The 26,087-nt window shown below is 37.7% G+C and overlaps 1 protein-coding gene across 2 annotated transcripts in view; it reads left to right on the plus strand.

Annotated features, from left to right (window-relative positions):
* Positions 1–26,087, plus strand: part of arhgap29 (Rho GTPase activating protein 29) — a 67,606-nt gene that overhangs the window by 22,879 nt on the left and 18,640 nt on the right. The window contains exons 1-10 of one of the 2 annotated variants that reach the window (XM_012960665.3): positions 5,719–5,790; positions 10,040–10,336; positions 15,302–15,398; positions 18,626–18,698; positions 22,295–22,358; positions 22,703–22,840; positions 23,033–23,097; positions 23,275–23,385; positions 23,763–23,843; positions 25,395–25,583. In XM_012960665.3, coding sequence (XP_012816119.1) covers positions 18,642–18,698; positions 22,295–22,358; positions 22,703–22,840; positions 23,033–23,097; positions 23,275–23,385; positions 23,763–23,843; positions 25,395–25,583 — 705 coding nt within the window. In that variant the 5' untranslated portion in view covers positions 5,719–5,790; positions 10,040–10,336; positions 15,302–15,398; positions 18,626–18,641. 2 annotated transcript variants of the gene reach the window in all.

Genomic DNA, 26,087 nt, shown 5'->3' on the forward strand with positions numbered 1-26,087 from the left:
AGTATGACCTATTCTTTAATGACTTTGCAATTGGTCTTTATTTTTTTTTTTTTTTTACTGTTTTTTAATTATTAGCATTTCTCTCTCTTTCTAACTTTCAAATGGAGGTCACTGACCCCAGCAGCCAAAAAACTGTTGCTCTGTAAGGCTACAGTAGTCTTTTCTTCACTAGTGTATGCACCATAGGAAAAGATAGCCTGTGTGCCATTAACCTTACAGTTTGGTACATTTATTGATACATTGCTCTGCAGCATTCACTACTGATCTACAACTTTTTTTTTTTATTTTTAAGCTTACACACTAGTGTATCAAATTATTAACCAGTTGTGCCGTAATCTTGTTTATAGAGTATCTATGAGAATGAGATAAAGGCAACTATTTAAATGTTAACCTTTTGCAATCAGAATTTTTAAACTGAGTCTGCTGCCACCCAATTTTTAAAAAATGTGTGCACTTTTATTTTGGAGGCATTTCTTTGATGTTTACCAAGGAAATCTATATACCTTTCTGGGCAATGATCTAGTATATATCAAATATTAACTACTTTTCATAACGGATAGAATGAAAAGAAACTGATTTGGAAAGCCCCATGTATTCTGATTGCACCAATAGCAGTTTACAGCATCTGAATGTACTCCAGAGGTTATGAGCCCCCCTTAATATTTTTATGTTGGGCGTATAGCTATGAACGTAAAGCCACTGTACAGCAATACCAGCAAAGATTTTAATACAATTAAAAATGTGAGTTGGCTTGTGTATGTCCACTTTAAAGGAATACTCTCATGGGAAAAAATGCATTTTTTTCAAAACACATAAGTTATAAGAGCTTCTGCAGCAGATTCCTGCATTGAAATCCATTTTTCAAAAACACAAACAGATTTTTTTTTGTATTTAATTTTGAAATTTCACATGGGGCTAACCATATTCTTCATTTCCCAGGGTGCCTCAGCCATGTGATCTGTGCTCTGATTAACTTTACTACTGATCTGCAAGTTGGTGTGATATCACCCCCTCCCTTTCCCTCCAATCAGCAGAACAATGGGAAGGTAGCAAGATAGCAGCTCCCTGTAGATATCAGAATAGCACTCAATAGTAAAGGTGCCCATACACTATAAGATCCGCTCGCTTGGCGATGTCGCCAAGCGAGCAGATCTTCACCCGATATCCCCACCTACGGGTGGGCGATATCGGGTAGCAAGGGACTTAAAAAAAATAAATAATCCGATCGTTGGCCCTGGGGCCAAACGATCGGATTACATTTGAGCTTATGGGGCAGTCGGTTCGGGGACCGCATCAACGAGCCGATGCGGTCCCCGATCCGACCGGATTTTCTAACCTGGCCGATCGAGATCTGGCCAATTTCAGGCCAGATATCGGTCGGCCAGGCAGCTCTGTTCTGCCCATACACGGGCCGATTAGCTGCCGAATCGGTCCAAGAGACCGATATCGGCAGCTATAGTCGGCCCGTGTATGGGGACCTTTAGAAATCCAAGTCTGGCATGGGACTCTTCCAGTTACAAAGCTCAGATTTACAACTAAAAATAATACATTTGTTGGTTCAAGAATAATATTTTAAATAATAGAGTGAATATGCTGTACAAAACAGTGTAATTTAGAAATAAAAAGTACACCATAAAAATCATGAAAGAATCTCTTTAAGATAAACAAGAGTTGTTAGTTTTGTTTTTTTTTTTTTTTAAACTTTTGGTTTGGCTTAACATAATCGACGCAAAAACTGACTGCTGCCATAGATTAATGGCAAGGAATAAATGTAATTTGGCCCCTTCCCTCTCCCTTACTTTCTGTTCAGGGCTGTGGAGTAGGTTCATAAATCATTCGACTGTGACTCCGTTTATGGCACAACCAACTCAACCTAAAATTGCCTCTAACACCACAAATCTGACTCCACAGCCCTGGCAGGGCAGTGGAGTCTGTACATAAATCCTCCCACCGACTCCACAGCCCTGCTTCTGTTGCAAATGTTTCTGCTGGCAGGACCCTGTTATGCAAAATAATCTGCGCACTGGTAGTCCAATACCTGCCTTACAAGGACCAAGCAAGGAGTAGCTTCCATTACCTTGTGTGCCCTGTTCTGTTTTCTGCAATTCAAAAATAACAAAACCATACTGGTCATTGAAATAAGAGGCAAAATGTATTTTCTGCACAAGCCCCATTTACGCAACTTGTTTCAAAGGAGGGCTATAAGTACATTTGGGTACTTATATGCATTTGTTGATGAGGACAAATAATTTTTTGTAGAATAATAAGTGATGCTGGTTGTCTTAATATTGATTGAATTCTACTGTGGAGCCATATCATTTCTGGCAAAGAGATTCTTTCCAAGAGTTTCCTTCATCCCCTACCTCAAAGGGAGCTAGATTATGTGTTATCGTCAATTAGACATGGTGCTTAGGTTATTCCATTTTTTGCCATGATCTGTTTTACACAAATATACTTTGTTTCTTTATCTCTCCTGTCGATACCAAGTTTATAAAGGGCTACTAGAACAAGAGACATTCTGTTCTAGTCAAATCAAATGTGCTGAGTTCAGTGCTACAGTGAATTGTTATTTACATGCTTTCACTCAGCACTGCTAACACCACAAAACCATTGTTTGCTGATTTACACCTTCAAAGAAAAATGCAATTATAGAGTATTTAATATATAAATATGCCTTTTAAAATTTCTTTGCCATGTATGGTCAGAAAAATTGTTTGCATACTAAGTTGAAGGGGCACTATACTCTATACCTTGTTCAACATAACTGACTTATTAGGGCCTGTGCTGAACATACTTTTTTGCCTATTTTAAAGTCCTAAAAAGGCTATGGTTTTTAAGTTTCCTTAAGCTAAACAGGGCAAACACAAATTGAAGCTACTTGTTCTTCCTTGCAAGGTAGAAAATTAGATTACCAGTATACAGCCCCCCCCCTTCACCTTTTGTTGTGACTGTTTTGTTAATAAGAGTCTATTATTTGCGGAATCAATTGTTGATTGGTAATCAAATGTTATACCTTTAAAGGGCCAGTAATGGAGTAGTTTCCATTTTGCTGTTTGTTCTGTTTATCTTAAAAAAAAGAAAAAAAAAAAAAAAGTTGTTTTTTTTTAATAAATACAAAAACCAAGTATGTTCAGCACAAACCCTATAAATTCAAGTCATGGTGGACAAGGTGGTATACTGCCCATTTAAGAAGAAAATGTATTGTGATTGCTTGTAAAATATCCCTGATTTCTTTGTAAAGGATTCTATGTTCACGTTTCTTTCAAAGGACAGCAATACTTGAAATTCTTCCTTGTTATTTCCAAAGGCTGTACTTATATTTCTGTGATAATTCTTTTGAAATATCAGATTCCATGGAGGTAGTACCTAGAGAATGCATGTGTCATCTGATGTCATTGGGGTATTGCAAGGGCATGAAGGATTGAAATCGTTATATCTGAGGCAGTTGTATTGTTATTTACTGCAAGCAAGACCCTTGTAAAAGTGTACTGCTTATGTAAAATTAGTACAGGTAAGACACCTGTTATACAGAATACTCTGGACCTGGGGTATCCGGATAAGGGCAGTGGCACACGGGGAGATTAGTCGCGCTGCAACAAATCTTCGTTGTCACGGGCTTGGGAGTTCTGTATGGTTCATGCTTTTTATGCCACAATCAAATCACATTGCAGTGTAAATATTTTCCCTTTAAATATGTAAATAATTTTTAGCATTGCATAGAATGCAGAATAACTAGTTAGGTGCATATGCTTTGAGGCCTTTGGCATGAGATTTCACCTTACCTGGTCTTACTTTTTAATCTTGCAGCTTCCAGATTCTTTGTTGAATTTGGTTGATTAATTTGGTCTGTGTGTGATGGATCTAACTAAAATTAATACGTTTAGCTATTAACAAAATAGTGTGAAGTGTAGCAGATTTTGCTACATTTCCCTTCTGGCTTTCCAAGAACCTTGTGATTGCTGTGCTTTCAAAAGTTGTGTTCCATCTCAATGTCTATTTATCTTTGCAAGTCAGTAAAACAAGGTTACAACAGGGAAGTCACTGATTTTGAAGTAACCATTACACGATTTGCAAATTTGATCACTGGAGTCCAAAAATGACAATTTTGGTTTCTTGGGCAGCCTAGTTGATGATGCACCCAATGGTGCGAAACGTGTTAGGAGTGGGCACCATGAGGCACTGGGATGTACCTTTTCACTGTTTTGTATAGTATGCTTTTGAATTGTTTGTTTAAATTTTGAGCTAATAAATGGTTGTTTATCTCACTGAATAACTTGTTGACTAATTATTAAAGGAGAAGCAAATGTTAGCTACCCCCCAGTGATTGTAATCACATACCTCAGGCCAGTGCTCCTGTTAGCTGAAAACTGCACCGGCCCGGGGTACATGTGACCGAGCAATCCTTCCTTCCCTTGTCTATCTTTGTAATCTCGGGGCCGGGGCCCATTGCAGACAAGATTAAGCAAACAACCATGTAACCTTCAGCAGCAAACATGAATGAGTTGTATTAAAAAGCTCTGTGATATCCTCATAAGATACCACCTTTTCACCAAGTCTACTAGTTTGTAATGAAAAGAAACATCATTGTGTATTGTGTAAACACTGCATACACAAAAGGTGGCCACACACGTGGCGATTTGCGATCTTTCGTGCGACCATCAGCCACAAACTATTCAGGGCTGCGTGTATGGCATGAAGATCGTATGAAGATAGCAGATCGCCACGTGTGTGGCCACCTTTAGTTGGATCACTTACTGTCAAGTTCCTAATTGTCTCTGGAGGCTACATCAGTACAAGAATTATTTATCTTATGGTGGTGGGTTTCCATGGGCAAGAAACCACATCTAAGCCTGACATCACTATTGCCACTGATAAGTGTCATTTGGAGTGGTGCCACCTTTGACAATTTTATGTGCAAGTCTAGGTTTTAGGGTTTCCAGGAAACCACTACCTGCCTAAATACATAATGCCAAATCTACTTTTCCATAGACCAGCAAACGTATTGGGGGGGGGGTATTTTTAATGGTTAAAGCCAGGACCCCTTGTTTACTTTCTAGGGAAAGCAATTCATGTGTCTCCTCCCTGACTGAAGCAGTGCCTGTGAGTGCAGACATGAATGAGTAGGCCAGCTGAACAGCTGATTCCTGGCCTGTGGTTATACAAAGGTTGAGATTCAGCCCCGTGTGGCACTGCCCTTAAAGTGCCAACTTTGTTATTATGTTTATTTGGTGAGCCTAAAGTTCATCCCCTGATATTCAAGAGTCTTCTGTAGACTGTGTTGTACTCTACATGAGAACCCTAATAAAATTTGTCCAAAACTTTTCATTTTATAAGCCAGCTATTGCTAATGCTATGTTTTGCGGTTCATATTATAATAAAACAATGTTTTACAAAGAGGACTATATAGATCTTTTCATATTGCATTAACTAAAAAAATTTTGGCCTGTAGGTTTTTAACTTGGAGTATCCAGCTATTAAACATGAGAGTATTAAAGCTGATTCATTTGCAGGGGCAGTTGATCACTATACTGGGATATGCCGTGTAAGTTGCTATTGTCTTAATTGTTGATTGATTTTAAATGGAAATTTGCTGTATACTATTCTAAATGGTACTTCATTTTACTAATTCCATTTCTTCCTTTGTAGAAAATCAAGAAAGCTTGCACCATGTGGTCCATGATCGCCTTGGAGAGTTGTTACGTGTGCTGAAAACTGTTATCACCAAACACAGCATCCTTAATTCTGTTGATATCCTTGGAGCTGCTGGTACGGTGATTGCTAAAGTTAAAGGTAGGTGATGAGAGCATGGTATTCAGTATAGCTGCTTTGTAGTGAATATGTTTTAGTAACCAACAAGCACAATAGAGGTTGAAAAACATTCTGTGCTGTGTATATTGGGTCATAAATAATGCAACCAAAATGTTTTAAAACAAACTTGTCCCTGTAGAACAATTATGGCCATTGGGGGTTTCCTGTATTGTGACTGCCATCTTCCAGTGTCAATGACAAGGGCTGTCTATTGCCTATACGGGGCCTGTATGGGCTATTTTTCCTTTATAGGATGTCAGTCACAGCACTGCTACTTACTGTGGCAACAGATAGCAATGGAGCAACGTGATCATGCTGCCGGATAAAACAAAATCTTTAGTACAAAATTGATAATTAAGAAATAAAGGGGGGTTATTTATATTTCCATGACATGGTTTATTGATCCTTTATGCTAGCATTTACTATTTCAGTATTTATTGTGAGGCTTAATTATAATTTTGGTATAGGCAGACTTCTTTCTCTCTATATATAAAAAAATCATTTAAATATTGAATAAACCCAGTAGGCTTGTTTTGCCTCCAATAAGGATTAATTATATCTTAGTTGGGATCAAGTACAAGATACTGTTCTATTACTACAGGGAAAAAAGAAATCATTTTAAAAATTCGAATTACTTGCTTATAATGGAGATGGTCTTTCCGTAATTCGGAACTTTCTGGATAACGGGTTTCCGTATAAGGGATCCCATACCTGTATGATAGAATGACTCAAATAGTTTGTTTTTTTTTGGCTTTTAGATGAAACTTTGCATTTGTGTTATATGGATATGTATTTTCTGTGGAACCAATGTGAAAATGTACTGTGTAAAACAGTAGTCACCTTAACATAGGTATCAATGTATGAAAATAATTTACAGGCATAATTTGTCCGCTTTGTCTGGCTGTGCGGAAGCACTGTTGTTATTTGTTTGGGCTTTGGTTAGTAGTGTATTTATCAAATTTAACTTTTACCCATTCATAAATATTGTTCTAAAAATCCCATATGAATCAATGGAACATTAAATCTTCCCCAAGTGTTTGCATTTTTTATTACCCAAAGAATCGTGGTCTGTATTTTTGCATTCATGCTTTAATGTTTTTCTTGCAAAACAAGTCTTCCTCTTTCATATCCTGATACTGTTTCATCAAAAATAATAAAGGAACTAAATGTGGTTGCTATGTCAGGACTAATTCTTGGAATTTTACTGTACTGTAACTGCGTTAGCATTGGTGCTTTCCATGGTCATACTCGGTACTCATACTTCTGAAATGGACACATGGAAGCTAGCTACAGCTCTAACCACCGGAATAGAACAAGGTCCTTTAGGGCAAAGCTACACATGGCGACTTTTTAAAAAGTCGCCCTATGGTGGGAGAGTCGCTGTGATTAGTCACCAACTTTTTTTAAATGTCGTGGCGAGTAATCGCCCCATTTGTTTTCGCCCTTAAGGTTGTCAGTACTGTTCATATCCATGCCTTGTTAGCCTCACCACACCTTCCTTTGAGTCACCTAATAGTTATGCAGGTTTCATTACTATGTTACTATGTTACCTTATACCAAGCTTTAGAAATCTAATGTAATTTATGAGATTGTTTTCGATATAAAACCATTTTTGCATGCAGCAACAAAATGCAGTCCTTTGCAAATATGCAGATAATAGTATGTTTTGGAGTATGAGAGAACATATTTCCTAAACCTGGCTGTCACTTCTTAACCTGCCATTTACAATCACTAACAGACTATTGCAGCAAAAATATGGCTATCCACTCCTGGAAAAGCATATAGGGCAAATACTTCTACAGCAAAGTTATAAAACACATGCAAAGAAAATGTTATGACACTTGTAAGAGAAGGTTTAATTTCTGGTGTCTGTATTAAACCTTAATTTGTACTTAATTTGTGAACTAAGCCTCCGCACATACTTTTAGCCAGAAACAAGCAACATAATTTTCTTTAAATAAACACTGCAGTTAGATTTTTTTTTTTTTGTCTTTCCTGGTAATCATTTTGTAATGATTTGTTGTGCTAGTCTTTACCTGGCCCAAGGCTGCATTCTGGACCAGTTTTGCACCCATCTGTGGAAGTGTTGGCAATGTGCTGCACATGACAGCACTTCCATCGCAGCACTGTACAGGTTCCCCCTACCCCCCTAGGGAAGGATCTAGTGGCACTGAAAATGTTTTTTTTTCCCACAAAAAATGTATTTTCCATCCCCCTAAAGCTGCCACCTTAGGCACATGCCCTCAAGTGCCTATATGGAAAATAAAATGCCTTGCCATACACTTACTAATGGTTAGACAGCAGGTGAAATGCTAATGTTGTGCTTGGATATAGTTACTTTGACAGTTTGCCACCTGTTTGTGTTTACATTTTGTCATTTTTTTTATATTGTTGGATACATTTTTTTTTTTGTATCATTGGACCACTAATATTGATTGTTTTGTTAGCGTGCAGGTTTGAAACCCATGTCTGTTGGGCTTAGACGACTAATAATAATACAGTATATGTTAAAATATCCCTGCACACCTTCTTGTTGAATTGGATATTTAAACAACACTTATTACTGACACAGCTGTATCTTTCAGCCATGTAATCCCCAACAGCAAATGGATGTAGAATTACTCTTACTGAAAAGCTCTGTGACAATCAGCACTTCACCATCATATGATGCCACCTACCCAACGAATTAGTTTGACAAATTTCCTCCCTGTAAGTGAAGTGATAATGAAGTGGAAATGTCTAGTAACAGCAGGCGTTCAGCCATAAAGTGGTAGGCTCACAGAAGGGGACTGCTGAAGTGTGTAAAATTGAACGTGCTTGTTCCAACTGAGGCCATGTAAACTGTCTGCTCTCTAAGAAATGTCTGCAGAAGAATAATTTGTTTGAAGACGCCCAAGCACCAACTAGAGATATGTAAAAGTTGTCATTGGGTTTTGGAGCAGTAGAAATCCTTTTTGGAGTGATGGAATAAAGAGTAGAGGCTGTTAAAGCATTAAGAGATGACCAATTTCATATTTATACTCTTGGTTTTTGGATATGATCTTGTTCAGGCAGGTGTCCAAATATTTCTGTCTGTATAGTGTATGCATTCATGTACAATAGCAGAGGAAGTGACATGTTTCCTAACTGTGTCTTTATACACATGAGCAGTCGGCCAACCTCTCTTCATCCTCTAAATGATCACATCTCCATGTGTATGGTTATTGATTCTGGTTCCATTCCTACTAAAGCTGATCCGGGAGGAAGCATTCCACAACTTTTTTTTTTTTTTGTTTGTTTTAAGTGATCATAATTTACCTTGTGTGCAAATTCACAACCTCTAAATTCCATTGCCCAAACATATTGAAGTTCTTTTAACAGCCAGTCACAGAATGGTATTTATATTACTCATGCTGTCCAGTTAATCACACTTTGGGTTTATTATATCTTGCACGTGTGTTTAAGGGTGGGTGACTTGGTTAATATGAAAACATGATTTATCACAAAGGTATTTTATTGTAATATGGAGCTGATTATACCAATAATGCCATACTTTTTCCACCCTTTTGACTCCCAAGGCAGATTTTTAAAAAGGAGTAGTGCAAGTTTTGTGTTCAAGTAGAATATTAAAAATAGTTATACTAGACTGAATACTTGTAAAAAGCAGTGCAGTTAAAAATGTAAACAGCCGAAACTCAGGTTAAAGCCCTATGTTTGTTTTGTCTTCTCTAAAAGCCATGGGCAGTAACCCATGGCAACCCATGAAATTGTTGCATTCATATTTCTACCTGCAGCTGTCTAAAAATAAGCCAATCACTGGTTGCTATGGGTTTCTGCCCACAGGCAAATTTCCCCAGTGTTTTATAACAAGTAGCTGACATTTTCAGTTGTCAGTGTGCAGTGTCTTTAGCTGTCCTGGAACTGAAATGTTATTAGAATCGTGAACACTATAAGGAATACATAATATAGTAATTATGTATTTAGACGTTGAGGTCATATGTCTATTGTTGGTTGTAGCTATTGTGTATAGTCAGGATGTCCTGGGGAAAACGTGTGCATGTTTTAAAGAGCTATGCATAATCACAGTAGCAATGGACTTGCTGACCAGCCCGCTTTTAAGGCATATATTTTTTTTTAAACAAAATACAAAGAATACAATGTCTTGAAGTCTGACTATTCTGTATGAAGATTTTATTTTGTATTCTTCCACTGGCGTTCAATCCTGCTGCATATGTTTTTCCCCGACACTCAGAAGTTCAAAGGCCTAACACAACTGTGACGACAAAGCCTTCCTGCGACAGGAAAACTATTCACTACAGATAAATTCTTCACGTTTCAGAGGAAGATAGCAGTCTAACAGGCTTTTCCAATCTTCAGAGTGCGTCCACTTTTAGCAAGTTGAGACGTTTGCTGTAATTCGGACTTTTTTAAAATACTTACTGATAAGAAGAGGAGTAAAAACACTGAAGCACTTTAAGCATTTTGGGAGTTACAGATTCTATAACTAAATACTGCTTGAGTTTGTTGGATTATTGTTGGATCGGTTTTGGTATGTACCCTTTGTTATTCTATTCCGTTTTGGTCTATTGTGTGTTCCGCTGGTCTCCACTTTCTATGCTATGAGAAGATTTGCATTAAACTAAAAGTCTTCAATTTTTGCTGCTAAAACATTGTGTGATTAGTTGTGTGATTTTACTTTTTCTATTTTTACTTATCCTATCGGTTGATAACATGGCAGTTAAAATAACCGCTACACTTTTATATGGAAAAAGTACTCTTATATACCTGTAGAGCAACTTATCTGACATTTATTTAATTTAAAAAAAAAAAATAATTGTACATTATGTTGGGCTTCTGTGGTACATATATTGGTTGTGGCAGCAATATTGCATTCATGATATGCTACTTGTGTTGCTGGAAAACTCTATTTATTGATAGGAATGTTTAAAAAGCACTGCAAAGTATGCTTTCACTGTATTAATTGTAATAATTCCTGGAAGTATTAATATATGTCCAGAAACCTATTATCCCGAACACTGAGGACACAGACTACTATATGATTTGCTTTTTCCTTTAATAAAAAAAAAAGAGCCTTGAACTTTGATCACCATGTAAAAAAAAATTATATTAGTATTGGGCATGGTTTTCTAAAAGACAAGCGTTTTAACCATTATATCAAAATATATGAATGTATGTTATACATGTGTACGTTAGTTGTTAATATATTCTACTTTTAATTAATATTCCTAACACGATCACTTGTTAGATGATGATTAAAAATGTAGTTTTGCCTGAACTGTAGACTTATCCACTCTTGGGTTGCCTTTAAAGGGCTCATCTGTATAAATGTTTTGGGAAAGAGTGTTCACTTCTGCAAATCACTTACCCAGAAGGGCCAGAATACAGGCTCTGCCCTTTTCGAAAAGCAGCCCATGTTGGTAAGAAGTTTACTATACAGGGGCTGGTTTGATAGTGACTGGCAATCAGGGCTGCAACTAGGGGTAGGCACATGTCTAGGGCACAAGATACAGGAACACTGAGCACGTACCTTTTCTGCCTGCCTACCCCTGGTTCCAACCCTTCTGTAACTCCAGCCATAAGTGCAGCAAGGCGAGTTAGTAAGGTAGGGAAGGATTTTATGCGCAAGTTGCTGAGTTGAGGAGAGGGGGGATGATGCACAGTGGATGCCATGTTGTTTTTAGGTGTTGAGGTAGGAAGGGAGTGGTCACCCAGGAGAGGATGATTGCCTTGGCTGCCCTTAACTTTTGGCCCAGCATTGCTGGCAATTTAATAACTACCACCTTATTTTTATTCTGTAATTGCTCTAAAGAGATAAGGAGGTGAGGTCAAGTGCAAAATCTAAGTATTTAAATTTTACTGTTACTACACAAATTAATAAATCACAGCTAATTGCAGAAAGTTTGTATGGCTCAAACCTTGCTATTGGGATGCTTTTATAAGTCCTTTCAGGAGCCAAGTATTTGTTTCCAACTAGTTAAACTTGCCAAAAATCATAAATATTCACATCCATTTCATATCATTTTGAACAATGTGTAAAAGTATGTTTTAATATTAGAATTATTCTAGGTAAATGTATAAATAAAATGTTCACTCCCCAAACACATACACAATATATACAGGTTTCAGAGGGGACTGGGCAGGGGAAGGCAGATGGCAGAGACAGTATGGCTGTAGACCCAGTGGGCCTCTGTGCCATTAGTTTGTTGGGAATCATACCCATTCTTTGTGCCATGTATACTCTTTCACCATGAGCTCCAATTACATCTACCACCTTGTGCCACTCAGTCTATAATATGCCTAGGGACATATTTATTATAGTGTGTAAGACAACATCACTGGTAATGTTGCTCATAGCAACCAATCAGCAATTAAATTTGAACGTTCATTAACAAGATATTGGCTTACACAGTATAATAAATATGCCCTAAGTGTACAGCTTCTGTCACTTTGTGTCACATAAACATATATCCTTCTCTTTCTGTGCATCCCAGCCGGTGTCTGTCTGTCTACATTCTTTATCCTATCCATTACCCTTTAGGGCTCTGGCACACGAGGAGATTTGTCGCTGGCGATTTTAAAAAGAACGATTTGGCGACAAGACGAGCGACAAGACGCCAATGCTAAATCAATGGAAATCGCCAGCGTCAAAACATACGAGGCTACTTCAAATCGCCTGCTGTTTCAAATCGCACACAGACCCTTTTCTGAGCGACTTGAGTAAACATGAGGGGGGGTAACTGTTGAGTGTACCATGGGTAGCAGATCGCCTGGAGCTCAACTCGCATGAAATCTCTTCGTGGGTGCTGTCATGGCGACTTGTTGCCAAAGCGCCAGGGGGAAAAAACGCAGGCGACAAATCTCCTTGTGTGCCAGAGCCCTTAAACTGTTCTTTTCCGCTTTTCCTTGTTACATATCCTTTGTTACCTGCAAGGCTGCTTTTTTGCTTTTGCAACCTGCCCTGCAGTTATAAAAAGACCCCTTACATTTTTAGTATCCTTGTATTTGTGCATGCCACTCTGTGCTTATGTTGTGAATGAGTAAATGTGTATGCTGAAAACATGCTAGGCAGTGATACAGAGCCTGACTATAAGGCCACAGGTCATTCAAGGGTGATTATGTAAATATCAAAAGCAACACTATAACATTATGCAGTTGTGTTTTTTTTTTTTTTTTGCATAATACTAACATTGTTTTCATTTCTTGCCTTTTTATATAAACTTTAGGTTTAAGGAATGTTTGTAGTTTCTTTAATGAATGAAAGAAAAAGCCACAATGACATAGGCTTAGTTAGAGATTTAGACCCAAACTTGTACAGTATTCTCACTCATGTTGGCAGTGACAGGCTTGGAAGGCCAATAGGGTTGTGTGTCAGCTTCCCAGCCAGTAGTTCTTTGGTTTGTTTGTTCCCACCAGCAGACGCAATCTTCATATAGCTTTAAAATTGCTGAGTTTTGGCAGGGATGAGATGCCTTATATATTGTGTGCTTTCAATGAACTTGGAAAATACATTAGTAGATCAAAAACAGAGGAGTCCGAGGTTCCATAAACTGAGGAGTCTGAGTCAGAGGATGTATGTACCGACCCCAAAGCCCTGCTTTGTGTAATCTTTAAGGCCACAGTTTAAGCATCCTTTTTGTTGCCCTTCTTCATTTGTTTCCCATTTTATTTGATGCTTTTATTTATGAATAAACATTTTGGTCTACTTTGTGTCTCTTTGGAATTACTACTGCTGTGGTATTTTACAGGTGCTATCATAGGTCTTGTAGATCATAGGTCTTGTATCGGTTACTGATTGCTTTATATGTTACTCTGTATGTCCAGTGTATGAAAACCACTTATTGTACAGCCCTGCGGAATATGTCGGCGCTTTATAAATAAATGTTAATAATAGGCCTTTCTATGAGGCTTGCATATTCCTGTAGCAGTGGTTTAAAGGTTCTGACCATAAACATTAACCAGTATGAAGTAATGTAGGAGTTTTATCCTAGAAGGTCAAGTCAGTGACACAATTTGAAACACAAAGTATAATGCTGATTGCATTAGTAGCTAACGTGTGCTCAAATACTTGGAGCATTTTAACAGCATCCTGATCCAGAAAACAAGAAAAGATTTATTCCCTGGGTCTGCAGCTGTTTTTATTTTTGTAATTGAGAAAATACCCTGCCATAGTCAATAATAAGAACTGTCTCTGCTAAAACACACGTAGAGACAATTACAATGATCAGCATTGTCTATTTTAGTAGCCACGATAAGCAGCTGCTACTAGTAGCTCTGTGTGTCTTCACCCTAAGGGCAGTGACACATGGGGAGATTAGTCGCTTCGTGACAAATCTTCGTTGTTGCGGGCGACTAATCTCCCCACAATGCCTTGAGAGGAAACTTCGGGCGACTTCGGCAAATCGTGGCGCTGCGTATGCCACCCCACCAGCGATTCACTTTCTAGCTGTTGGGGTGGCATTGCGGGGAGATTATTCGCCCGCGACAACGAAGATTTGTCACACAACAACTAATCTCCCCGTGTGTGACTGCCCTCAGTCTTGCTTGCCAAATGCTTTCTTCCATGACTGAGACAACCTTTATGTAGAGAGGCCAATATGTAGAGAAGCCAGTAATTTATTTCTTAAATTTAGCATTATTTATAATTCATAACAAAAATAAATAAGTAACGGCAGGATGGGAGAGGCATTTTTTCTTTTGCTTTGTGTGCTAGTTTATTATATGAGCATTAAGATTAAGGTTATCCCAATGCATTCTTTAAAGGAACGGTAAATGAAAGTGTTAAAGTAATAATATACTGTTGCCCTGCACTGGTACAACTGGTGTGTTTGCTTCAGAACCCTACTATAGTTTAAATAAACAAGCTGCCTTGTAGCCATGGGGTCAGCCATTCAAGCTGGAAAAAAAGAGAAATGGTGCAAGTTACATAACAGATAAATTCTGTAGAATACAATAGTGTTTTCCAGAGTTTTTCTGCTATGTAATCTGTGCCATTTAGACCTATTTCCATTTAAATGAACAAGCTGCTGTGTAGCTATATTTAAATTATAGTAGTCTTTCTAAGGGCCGTGACAGACGGGGAGATTAGTCGCCTACGACAAATCTCCCTTGTCGTGGGCGACTAATCTCCCCGAAACGCCATCCCACAGGCGAGAATGTAAATCGTATACCATCCCACCGGCGACTAATCTCCCTGTGTGCCACAGCCCTAAAGCAACCACACAACTTTTTCCAGTGCAGGGCAACAGTGCATTAAATTTTGTGTTTCTGTTCCTTTAAATTGATAAGAAAATGTCAGTGTTAGTAGTAATGAAACCACTTAGTGTTATGTTTATATTACAGCTGCCCCTAAACCACCTACAGCCAGTATTTTCCTCTTGACCCTCACGCAACTGTAAGGAGAGAGAAAAAGAGATGCTTTTTAGGTTACACTGGGCTTAAGGTTTTCTTCCAGGGATCACCTAGTCTGATTTATTTTTTTTCTCTAATTTTCCAGCTGTAAACTTCAAAAACATTAATGAGGAGAACAAGAAGGAGCAATTCAGTGAAATCTTTTCATCCATTGATGCATTAGCCTTCACCTTCGGTAACGTGTAAGTCTGAGAGATTTATGTAGCAAAAATTGTTTTTCTTGGCATTAGAAAGATCCATATAGATTTATTTGTTATACAACTGGTTTAAACAAATATATATCCAGCATGGGTAGCTGCAGTTTTGTAGGATTTTTGAGTTTGAGACAACAAAATAGATACTTTGCATTCACTGTTATTAGTATATTACTGGGCCTCACATTATTGGGTACTAAGTGATTGGAAGTAAGGGGAGAGAAAATAAAAAGTGTACTGTAAAGAGAATTGAAACAGCTGGTAGAGAGGGTGTGGGAGTAAAGGGGAGAGCATAAGAGTAAAGGAAAAGGGTATAGGCTAGGTGTAGATTTAGAATGGGAAAGGAGAAAAGGGAAAACAGAAGTGAATGATGGAATGAAGCAATAAAGAAATTGTTGTAAGATGAGGAAAAGAACAAAGAAGTGAAATTAAGAAGTGAAGCTATATACATATGAACATAAAATGAAAATATTCCATGAGTTTACAAGAAAATGCCCAGAATCCCTATTGATTTTTTCTGCAGTTGCCTGGACCCGCAGGCACTCTTTAGTGTCAGGAGATTGTAATTTGGAAATGTTGATTTACACATTTCAGTTTTGAGTGGGGCTGTTAATTGCTTAGCCAGCAAACCCTCCCCCCCCCCCCCCCCAGATTTGCGCTCTTAACCCTTAGTTCAATTTTAAGATGCAGAAAGGGTTTTTACTAGTGATACATCGGATAGTTTTAAGAAAGGGTTGGATACCATTTTAGAAAGTGAGAAACGTACAGAGTTTATCCAGGGACTATTCTACTATTCTGATTGAGGTCTTGGAAGTCTGAAAGGAAATGTTACCCCCTATTAAGGCCTTGAACTTTATTTATGTGGTTTTTTCAACCTCATTTACTATGTTATCTGTTTATATAAAAGTAAGTAAATATTTGCACCAAATGTCTAAGGGCAATGACACACGGAATGTTTTGTCACCCCCAATAAATATTGGCCAACAATGTCCCTTGTTTCATTCTCGCCAGCTAAAATGCTAATTGCCAGTGGGGAAACGTAGCATGACTACTTTCCAGAATGGCCCGAAGTTCTTTTTAAGGACAGTGGCAGACGGGGAGATTAGTCACCCCGCAACAAATCTTCGCTACCCCGGGCGACTAATCTCCCCACAATGCCATCCCACCGGCAAGAATGTAAATCACCGATGTGATGGATACGTACCGCTACGATTTCTCGAAGTTGCCTTGAGAGGAAACTTCAGGCGACTTCGGGAAATTGTACTGATGTGTATGCCATCCCAACTGCAAGTTATATTCTTGCCGGTGGGATGACATTGCGAGGAGATTGGTCGCCCACGGTAACAAAGATTTGTTGCAGGGCGACTTATCTCCCCATCTGCCACTGCCCTAAAAGGCATTTTTAGGCTACTTTACAAATTAGCCATATCATGTATGTTTTCCCACTGGCAATTTACATTATTGCAGGTTGGAAAGCATTACAAGGAAATTAGTCGCCCAGCAAAGGAGATTTATTGTGGGTGACTAATCCCCTGGTGTGTCATTGCCCTAAGAGTAATGACACACAAGGAGATTTCCCACCTGCAGAAAAATCTGCACTAGCACAGGGTGTCAAATCGCTGAGAAATGCCATTCCCTTCAGTAACATTCAGATCACCTCAGGTACTCACACATTATACATTACATGAACCAATCGGGCTTAATTGCTAGAAAATTACCTTGATCTCGTTTTTCCATGATTAAGCCAAAAAGCTGCATGTAATGTGTTTTACAAGTGGCAATCCAAATGTTAATAAAGAAAAAGGGTATTTTCAGAAGTTATGTTGCCTACAGTAGTGCAGATTTCCTGTGGGCAATCTCCTTGTGTGCCATTACCCTAAATGTCCTGTAATATACTGATACAGGTAAGTGAAGACTGTCTATTGTGTTGCCTACATGTATTATGTGGTGATCCTCATTCCACCTCTTGCTTGGAAATTTAAAAAATGTTTAGTGTTGAGTACAACTTTTGCTTTTGCTATTGGTTTGTGAACTTGAGACAGTTTTGAGTTCAGATAACCAGTTACCAACAAAGTAAATTTAACTATAGTAGTCAATTTAAATTGCCATGCCAGTTACTTATGTTCTGTAAAATGTCATCTTTAGAGTGGAAGTCCAGTTTTTTCTTTTTATTGCAATAGCTTTGCTTTCTTCTGTGAAGACAGCCATAATCTTTTATTTGTTTATTTAAACATTGTTCTATACACTGTATTATGTTTAAAGAACACAATACAATTAACACCACCAAAAAAGCAGATATATTTGTAAATAAAAATACAGATATAGGATTCCTTATGTGGAAAACACATCATCCAGAAAGCTCTGAATTGATGGAAGGCCATCTGCCACAGAGTATATTTTAGGCAAATAGTTTTCGTTTTTTAAAACTGATTTCCTTTTCTCTTTAATAATAAAATAATAAATTGCACTTGGTGGTAACTATGCTGCATACATTCATATTGGTGGCAAAATAATCCTATTGGGTGTATATAATGTTTAATGATTTTTAGCAGACTTTAAGGTATAGTGATCTAAATTATGGAAGTATCTTTTATCTGGAAATTCTAGATTTTGGATAATAGAAGGTATAGAAACTGCTATCTTTACTTTGTTGCGTTACGTGAATGAGCCCTAAAGTGTGTAGGCTTTTATGCCATCCATTTGTGTGCACCTGAACCGCTTTATATTTGACATTTTATAGTTGTCCTGATTTAAAGGAGTGATATGACAACATGCGTTCTTTTAAATTAAAAAGTAGTAATTGCTGAAGATGTTTAGTGCATAGGTGCTTTTATAACATGCATCAGAGTTACACTGTTTGCATTGATGATTTGGCTTCAGGACACAGGGTAGGGCTTAGCAAGACGAGGCGTTAAGGAGTAATTTAGGAAACATGGATTTTATGGTCAAATGGAAGTTAATCCCCTCACCTGATACAAAAAGCCCAGTGCCTAAGGTATATCTTATGGAGGCAAAAAACTTTTAGACAAGCTGTAATTTAATTTTTTCGGTTACTATAAGAACCCAGAACATAGGAGGGTTAATTTAAGAATACTTTACTTTTTAACATTAAAAAATACTAGGCTTACATGAGCAACAAAGCTTGACAGAAACATTGTATGTGTATCAAGAATGTTTCCTTTGTAAGTCCTATTCATGGCTTATTTCCGTTACAGTGTGTCAGACTTCCTTATGGGAGATGTAGACAATGGGTCAACACTGGGACTTCATGCATCACGTAGGAGTCGGGTAGGTCTTGTTGTGCTTTTTGTGCTTCTCACTTCTATTTCTGGCTATGACATTTTTTCCCTGTGTGCGAAAGAATAACTTATCTGCCAGTTTTAAGTTACTTGTACATAGTCGTTTAATATTTGCTTTTGTTTTGTGTTTTTTGTATGCATTAATTGGGGGGAAAACACACATACAGTTAAATGCAAAAGTCAGTCACCCCTTGCCAAATTACATTTTTAGTTAATTTTGTAGAAAAAAGTATTAAACAAGCATTAGTGTGTTATACATATTTGCAATTGTTAATGCACATTTACATTTAATTTCACAAACTTTAAAACATAGGGACAAAGAAAATAGTTTTTGTGGAATATCCAAAGGTTTTGGTGCATTTCCTTATTTTGCAGTTAGGATCTGAAAATTATAAAAAATTTAAAACTAATTGCAATTCCTACTGTTAGTAATGTCATCAAGAAATGATATTTAAGGGGACATTTTGACTTTGACTGCGAAAGACCTGCAGAAAGGTTTTACAGACACAGAAGTGATGTTGCATTGCTTGCGTAAATATGATCTGCATGGAAAAGTCATCGGGGAAAGCCTTATCTGTGAATTAACCTCAAATGTCAGTGTCTGAAAAAAAGTGTGTCAAAAAAAGCATCAAGACAGAGGCCTCTTGGAAACAAGTGCCGTGGACTGATGAAGTGAAAATTGCAACCAATAAAGGCTTAGAGAAAAAAAGGAGCAGCATTTGATAAGAAAAAAAAAAAAAACACCTTGCCAAACACAGGGGGTGAATCCATTATGCTTTGTAATTGTGTGGCAGCCAGTGGCACAGGAATCACTGTATGTGTAGAGGGAAGAATGGATTCCGCAATATATCAGCAAATTCTGGATGCCAGTGTGAAATAATCAGCAAAGAAGGTGAATCTGATAAAGGGTATCTGCCTCCTACAACAACACAATGGTCCTAAAGATACCTCGAAAGCCACCAGGAGCAACTTGATCTATGTAATTTGTTAAGTGGTGTCCAAGCTTTTGCATTCAACTGTATGTATCTTGGCAATGGCCAACCATTTAGGACCAAATCATGAATCAAAGAATGAAGAGCGAGCAGTAGACACCATAGGAGTGCCCTAAAAAAAATATGGTTGTGGGGTTGCTACAAACACGTGGAATTTTAGCTTCACTTAATGCAGACAGACTTTACTAAAACACAAAGGGGGTTATGAGATCACTATAAGGGTAATTAACATAATAGTAAAGTTCAATGAGAGTGCAACTGAGCTAATTTAGTTAGAATAACAATAGAGGTGTGTCATTACACACCTCTATTGTTATTCTAACTAAATTAGCTCAGTTGCAACTAAAGCGACTCTAGCTTGGGCACAGAGGTAGGTAGAAACATCCTTGCACCAGATGTATGCCTGTGGCTCATCAACGTTAAAACTCTCCGACTCATACTCGACTGCCATCTCACAGAGAGAGACCCTGGGTAAACTGGCTGTTTAACCTAATAAAGGAGGCACTCTGCTTCCATCAGGCTTTCGGTCAGATTGTGTATTTAGATAGTTACATAGTTACATAGGGTTGAAAAAAGACCAGTGTCCATCAAGTTTAACCCATCCAAGTAAACCCAGCACACCTAACCCACACCTACCAATCTATACACTCACATACATAAACTATAAATACAACCACTAGTACTAACTGTAGATATTAGTATCACAATAGCCTTGGATATTCTGATTGATCAAGAACTCATCCAGGCCCCTCTTAAAGGCATTAACAGAATCTGCCATTACCACATCACTAGGAAGGGCATTCCACAACCTCACTGCCCTCACCGTGAAAAACCACCTACGCTGCTTCAAATGGAAGCTCCGTTCCTCTAATCTAAAGGGGTGACCTCTGGTGCGTTGATTGTTTTTATGTTCTTCTTCTTCATGAAAACTTAAAAAGCATAAAGGAACAGAGCCCTTAAAGATTATTTCCTTATATAATAAAATATTTTACATATGGGGGAAGAGGGGTCAACCTTCAAAGGTTTGGGCCACCCAGTATCATTGTTGCACTGCTTGCTTGTACCTAATTTTGGAACTTTATGTGCATGTGCAGAAAAATATGCTGCTGCTAAGTAATGCACTACTTTTGCATTTTGATAAACAATTCTGGCTTGTATGTTGTCATTGGAATATGATGTTTTTTCTGCAACTGATATCCATGTGTGTGCATTCGCTCACTGTTTAGTTCATGCAATACACTGTTGTGCAGAGATTTGATTTAACCATTCCAGACACCCACCAAAATTATTTGCAGACCCCCACCACCACCACCATCATCATGCATTTGACCACAATTGTGGGTCCTTCCAAAACGCCCCTACAGTTGTAGGATTTTGCTGCTGCTGTGTATTACATGCTAGATGCATGGTGCTGGTAAATTGGTTAGATCACACAGGTACTGTGTTTTTTACATATAGCAGTATCTGTACAATGCAACCAATCAGAAATATGCACTATAATGTCACAAAAAGGGTATTTCCAAAAAATGCTTACACTGGTTGATTGTTGAGCCTCTCTTGAAAGGGAAAGTGATTTATTTGTTTTGGAATATGCTATCTATTGTTCATTCGTTCTTTTTCCAGCAGTTGGGTGGATTCATCTTGGAGCTTGAAATCCACAATAACTTATTTTTCTAACTTAAGGCTAGCAGCACATGTGTTCTCTCTGTTGGTGCTTCTATAGGTGTTTCTTTCAGCCAGTCTTAATCTGTCTGCCCCTTGTGTGCACACTAAGAGGCATGGCATTGGCCCATTGATGCGCACACATACTGGACAGATTTTGGTGAGGAAATTGTAGACTGCATATTGGCACTTAAATTCATCCTGTTTGTGTGCTGACGGGCCCTGCTTTACCTGTTACTACGCACAAAACATAATTTGGTACAATCTATTATATCCTTTTCTAGAATATAATATTAGTCTTAGCTGTCAATCTATTTATTTATGTAATCCTCTACATTGGTATTTTCTTTTTTTGTTTGTTTTTAACAGAAGCCTACATTAGGATGTGTAGGTTATAATTTCATAATTGTGTTTGGTGTGAATGTGCTATGGGCTGTTTAATGTTTTGTTATATTTCTATGTGTTGCACGGCTCTTCTCACCTCAGTTCAGCCATTCCACATCAGCTGCTACTCTCCATTTTCCTTGCAGCCTTGAAATTAATTAACCTTTTTGCTAAGCATGACGGAACAATTGCAAACGGAGAACTTCTCTTAGTACTTAGCATTGCAGTAATTTTTTTTAATCCTCTAAAGCAGTTTATTACTTTAAAAAAACCACTATCCCTTATTGTACAATGCTCCATTTATAACTGTTTTTAATGGGGTATATGGCATATGAGAAAGTCTCATGCAGAAATATATGCTTTAAACTTTTAATTCCTTGACTAAACCATCTTTAAAACAGTGGGGCTGGTACAATTACTTTTACTCCTGGTACATAGACTTTCCCTGTCCCTTGTAACGTTTATTATCATTTGAAAAACATTGTTTTATAGATTAGTAAATTTTTACTTTCTCTGTCTCACTTTTTTTTTCTTTTTTGTGTATTAGTCATTTGAAAACATTTCTGTGGACGATTCAGCTGGATCAATTCAAAAGAGGGATGATATTCCAGGTAAGCACTGTATGGACATAAACAATTTTTTAATAGTCCACAGTGCAGTGGTGTAGAGTTTGTTTTTCCCTTTTGTTCAGGTTTAGATATATTGGCTACAGAGCACAAGAGAATAAAATGCACAATCATTGCAGTAATCATGTGGTAGGCAACAGGAGCATCTTAGTTGCTTGTTACTCTGACCCCTCTTGAAAATCCCTGTCAGTCCTATTTAGTGTCATCTGGCATTAAAGAACAATCCAAGATCAGAGTAACTACAGCATTCATGGTTGGCTGACACTGCGTCCAACTTGCAGGACATAGCAGAAAAATAAGTTTCTAATTTAACTCTTATTTTGTTTTAGGGCACCTTAGGGCAGAAGAAGTGGACAACATGCTTCTGCGGTACGACAGTGGAATTGAATCCGCACTGTCATATGCTAAAGCCTGGTCAAAATATACCAAGGATATTCTTGCCTGGGTAGAGAGAAGGCTTAGCGTGGGTGAGTGGCTCCTCTTCACGTCTAATGAGCTTTGGAATGAAATCTGTTGTCAGGCATGTTCTACAGACTGTCAATAATGTGATTTCTAAATTACTAGCTGTGTCAGTGACTAGAACCATTGACTAATTTTATTCTATTCTGACTTTAAATTGTGTTGTTGTACTTTATATGATGATCTCTTTGAATCTGCAGAAATTGAAACTGCCAGAAATCTTGCAAAAATGGCTGAAAGTGCAAGATCCTTGGTTAATAATCAGGTAAGTAATTTTATTCACTTTAAAGCTTAAAAGCTTTGTGTTGCTGAATTGCAAATTGTCTTACTGATCAGTAAAATGTTTTAAAAATAGAAATTGCTTCCTTTTTTTGTAGTGTGCAGTTTGCAAAAATCATTGTAAATTCAAATTGCACTCAATGGTTAATATGTTATATTTTAGGAGTATATGCCATTCCAGTCCACCTTCTTAGCTGCTTTTCAGAATGATATTGACAGCAGCCAAGTTTCTCTGCAAACAATTGGTGCTCTTCAAAGCAACAAGTTCATTCAGGTAAATATTATAATACACTGGTCAAATGTTACTTACCTTTTACTTACTAACTACTTAGTAATGTTAAAGATACTTTTGGTAGAAAAGCTGTTCTATTAAAAATATGACATTTACCAGATATAAATGCCTAGAAGTGTCTCTGATAAAAGCTTGCCAATGGTATCAGTGTGATTTTCTGTAATGAAAGCTGGCTTCTTGGCCATCAAGGGGGTGATACATAAGACATACCTCCATATGTATGAAAGAAGAATATTTCAAGTACGAATTGTAATAGATTTAATTTATAAAACTTGACTGATTATTTCTAAAACAAATGTCTTGTGAATTTAACACCAATTTAGCTTATTGTGTTTCTCTATTTTTAACTATTTTTTCAGCCTCTCCAAGCTAGAAGATCGGAGCTTGATAAACAAAGGAAGGAAATGAAAGACCTTTGGCAGCGAGAGCAGAAAAAAATGGTTTGTTTCAAATTAAGATGTTAATACTATTTTAAGATATTCTTACTTAAACAGGGCAATATACCTGAAGTCACACAATTCATTGACCCAAGCCAGGGAAAATCCTTCCCTCATATATGTGGATTCCTCTTAAAGGGAGGACTTGTAAGACAAAAATCTAACAAAAATAAATAGTACAGCAATGATGTATATATCCCATTTAATTGTCCTATTTCCTAGAACGTCAAAAATGTTATGCTGCTTTGTGAAAGAGTACATAAACATATTGATGTAAGTAAGTCGCTAAGTAAATTCCCTTGGGGCAGCACTACTTTTCAAAAGAAAAAAAATGCACTAGCCTGGGAAATTTTTAAAGCAGTGCTTTTTTTTTTTTTTTTTTTTTTTACACAGTTATAGTCAACTCCCACCCCAACACCTTTTCCTCAGACAGCGTAAGAGTTATAAGCAGGTATAGTGTACTATGCCATGTCCCTTTACATTAATTGCTTAGCATAAATTGGCTTGTCATTGTGTTTCCTTATGTTAGTAACTGAGGTACACAACAACTGGGTATAAATTCGTATTGGTTTTCAGTGATATATGACACAGGGTGGGTGCTGTTAGTTTGTTGTGGCTGTAGCCTGTAATTTAGAACACCAAACAGCCATTATTTAGATACCAAACTTCTTTAAATGAATACAGAGTAATATTGCTCACACTCAGTACAAACTACAGATTTCAAAACTCAAGCTTTACAAATAATTACTTATGAGAGTGCCAATTTCCTTTTTACTCTGTAATAAACAGTACCTTGTACATTTGCTGTAGACACTTTCCCCCTTTAAAATTTACGTTTCACAGTGCTTCCCGTACTAAGACCAAATGAAAAATGATGCTCAAGGTCATGGTAAAAGAGAGGGAGACAAAGCAAACAAATAATGAAAGAGTAAAACAGAAAACAGTGATACGGGCAAAAGGATGGAGAGAACCTGGATAAAAAAGTTGTGGCAATGGGAAAAGGGAAAAAAATGGCAATAAGGGAGCAGAACATAACATACGTTACTGGGAAGTAAAGCATAGGTTATGGAGAAAGACATAATAAAGGCTGAAAGAATGCAAATCAAAATATGGAAACCAAATATGCTGAAAAAGACTGTATATAACAGTGTGTATGTGGGGGGGGGGGGGGGGACAGTGGTGTCTGCTGTATAGTAGTGCCTCTCCCCAGCCCCTTCTGCTGAGCAGTCGGCCAGCCAGCTGTGAGGCTAGGGTGGGGGGGCCAGAGGCTGAATTCAAATCCACTTGCTAATCCCCACCAAAAGCTTTCTTTCGTGGGGGTGAACTTTTCTGTTACCAGTTCCACCACTAGTAGATAAATCATTGAACAAAAAATATAAAGTTTGCTCAATAAAATGAAAGGGAGTATAGAAGATAGGCACAAATGTAATCATGCCAGGGGGTACATATTTAAAAAGCCTGATTAATACTGTACATGTTTAGCCTTTGGTGGATTTTTTGAAAAACAAAAGAATATAAATCTTTTATACTACAATATTAGTTTATTTTTTGCAGCAAGATCTGGAGGCAGCTTTACGCAAGGCTAAACTTTTAAATGCCCAGCGACAAGATGAACATGAAAAAGCAAAGTCCAGTACAATGCGAGCAGAGGAGGACTTGCTCAGCATAAGTGGGGGACTTCAAAAGGATGGTAGCAAACAACTAGAGAAGAGACGTCGTCTAGAAGAGGAAGCTTCACAGAAGGTCAGAACTTTTGATTGGGACTTATATCTGTAGTGAAAAATACTTCATTATCTAACTTTTGTTCTTTTGAATCATTGTGGGAGACAGAGGAAAAGGCATTCAGTATTTTGGTTAAGGGCAATGCCACCACGCAAGAGATTAAACAAGCAAAATGTTTGTAATTATCAGCTGCCAATATAAATTGCCACTGATAAATTCACTGATGCATTTGTGCCTGATTACCCAATCTGAATAATTTGACTGCAGTGATTTGTATTGCCAGTAGTGGTGCAGCATTTTTCCTGTGATCTAGGGTAAGGCCCCACAGGCTGACAATCCGCCCATAAACTTGAAAAATCTTCTACTTGTGCCTGCACATGGAAGCACTGAATCCACATGGGTGCAGTCACACGTAGCTGATATTTGCCAAGTATCGCAAAAATTGTCATTTGCTGGCGGATATTGGTTGCATGTGCCCATGCAAATTCAGTGCTTCCAGGTGCAGGCACAAGTAGAAGATTTTTT

The sequence above is a fragment of the Xenopus tropicalis genome, chromosome 4, assembly GCF_000004195.4.
Source record: "Xenopus tropicalis strain Nigerian chromosome 4, UCB_Xtro_10.0, whole genome shotgun sequence".
NCBI classification, from domain to species: Eukaryota; Metazoa; Chordata; class Amphibia; order Anura; family Pipidae; genus Xenopus; species Xenopus tropicalis.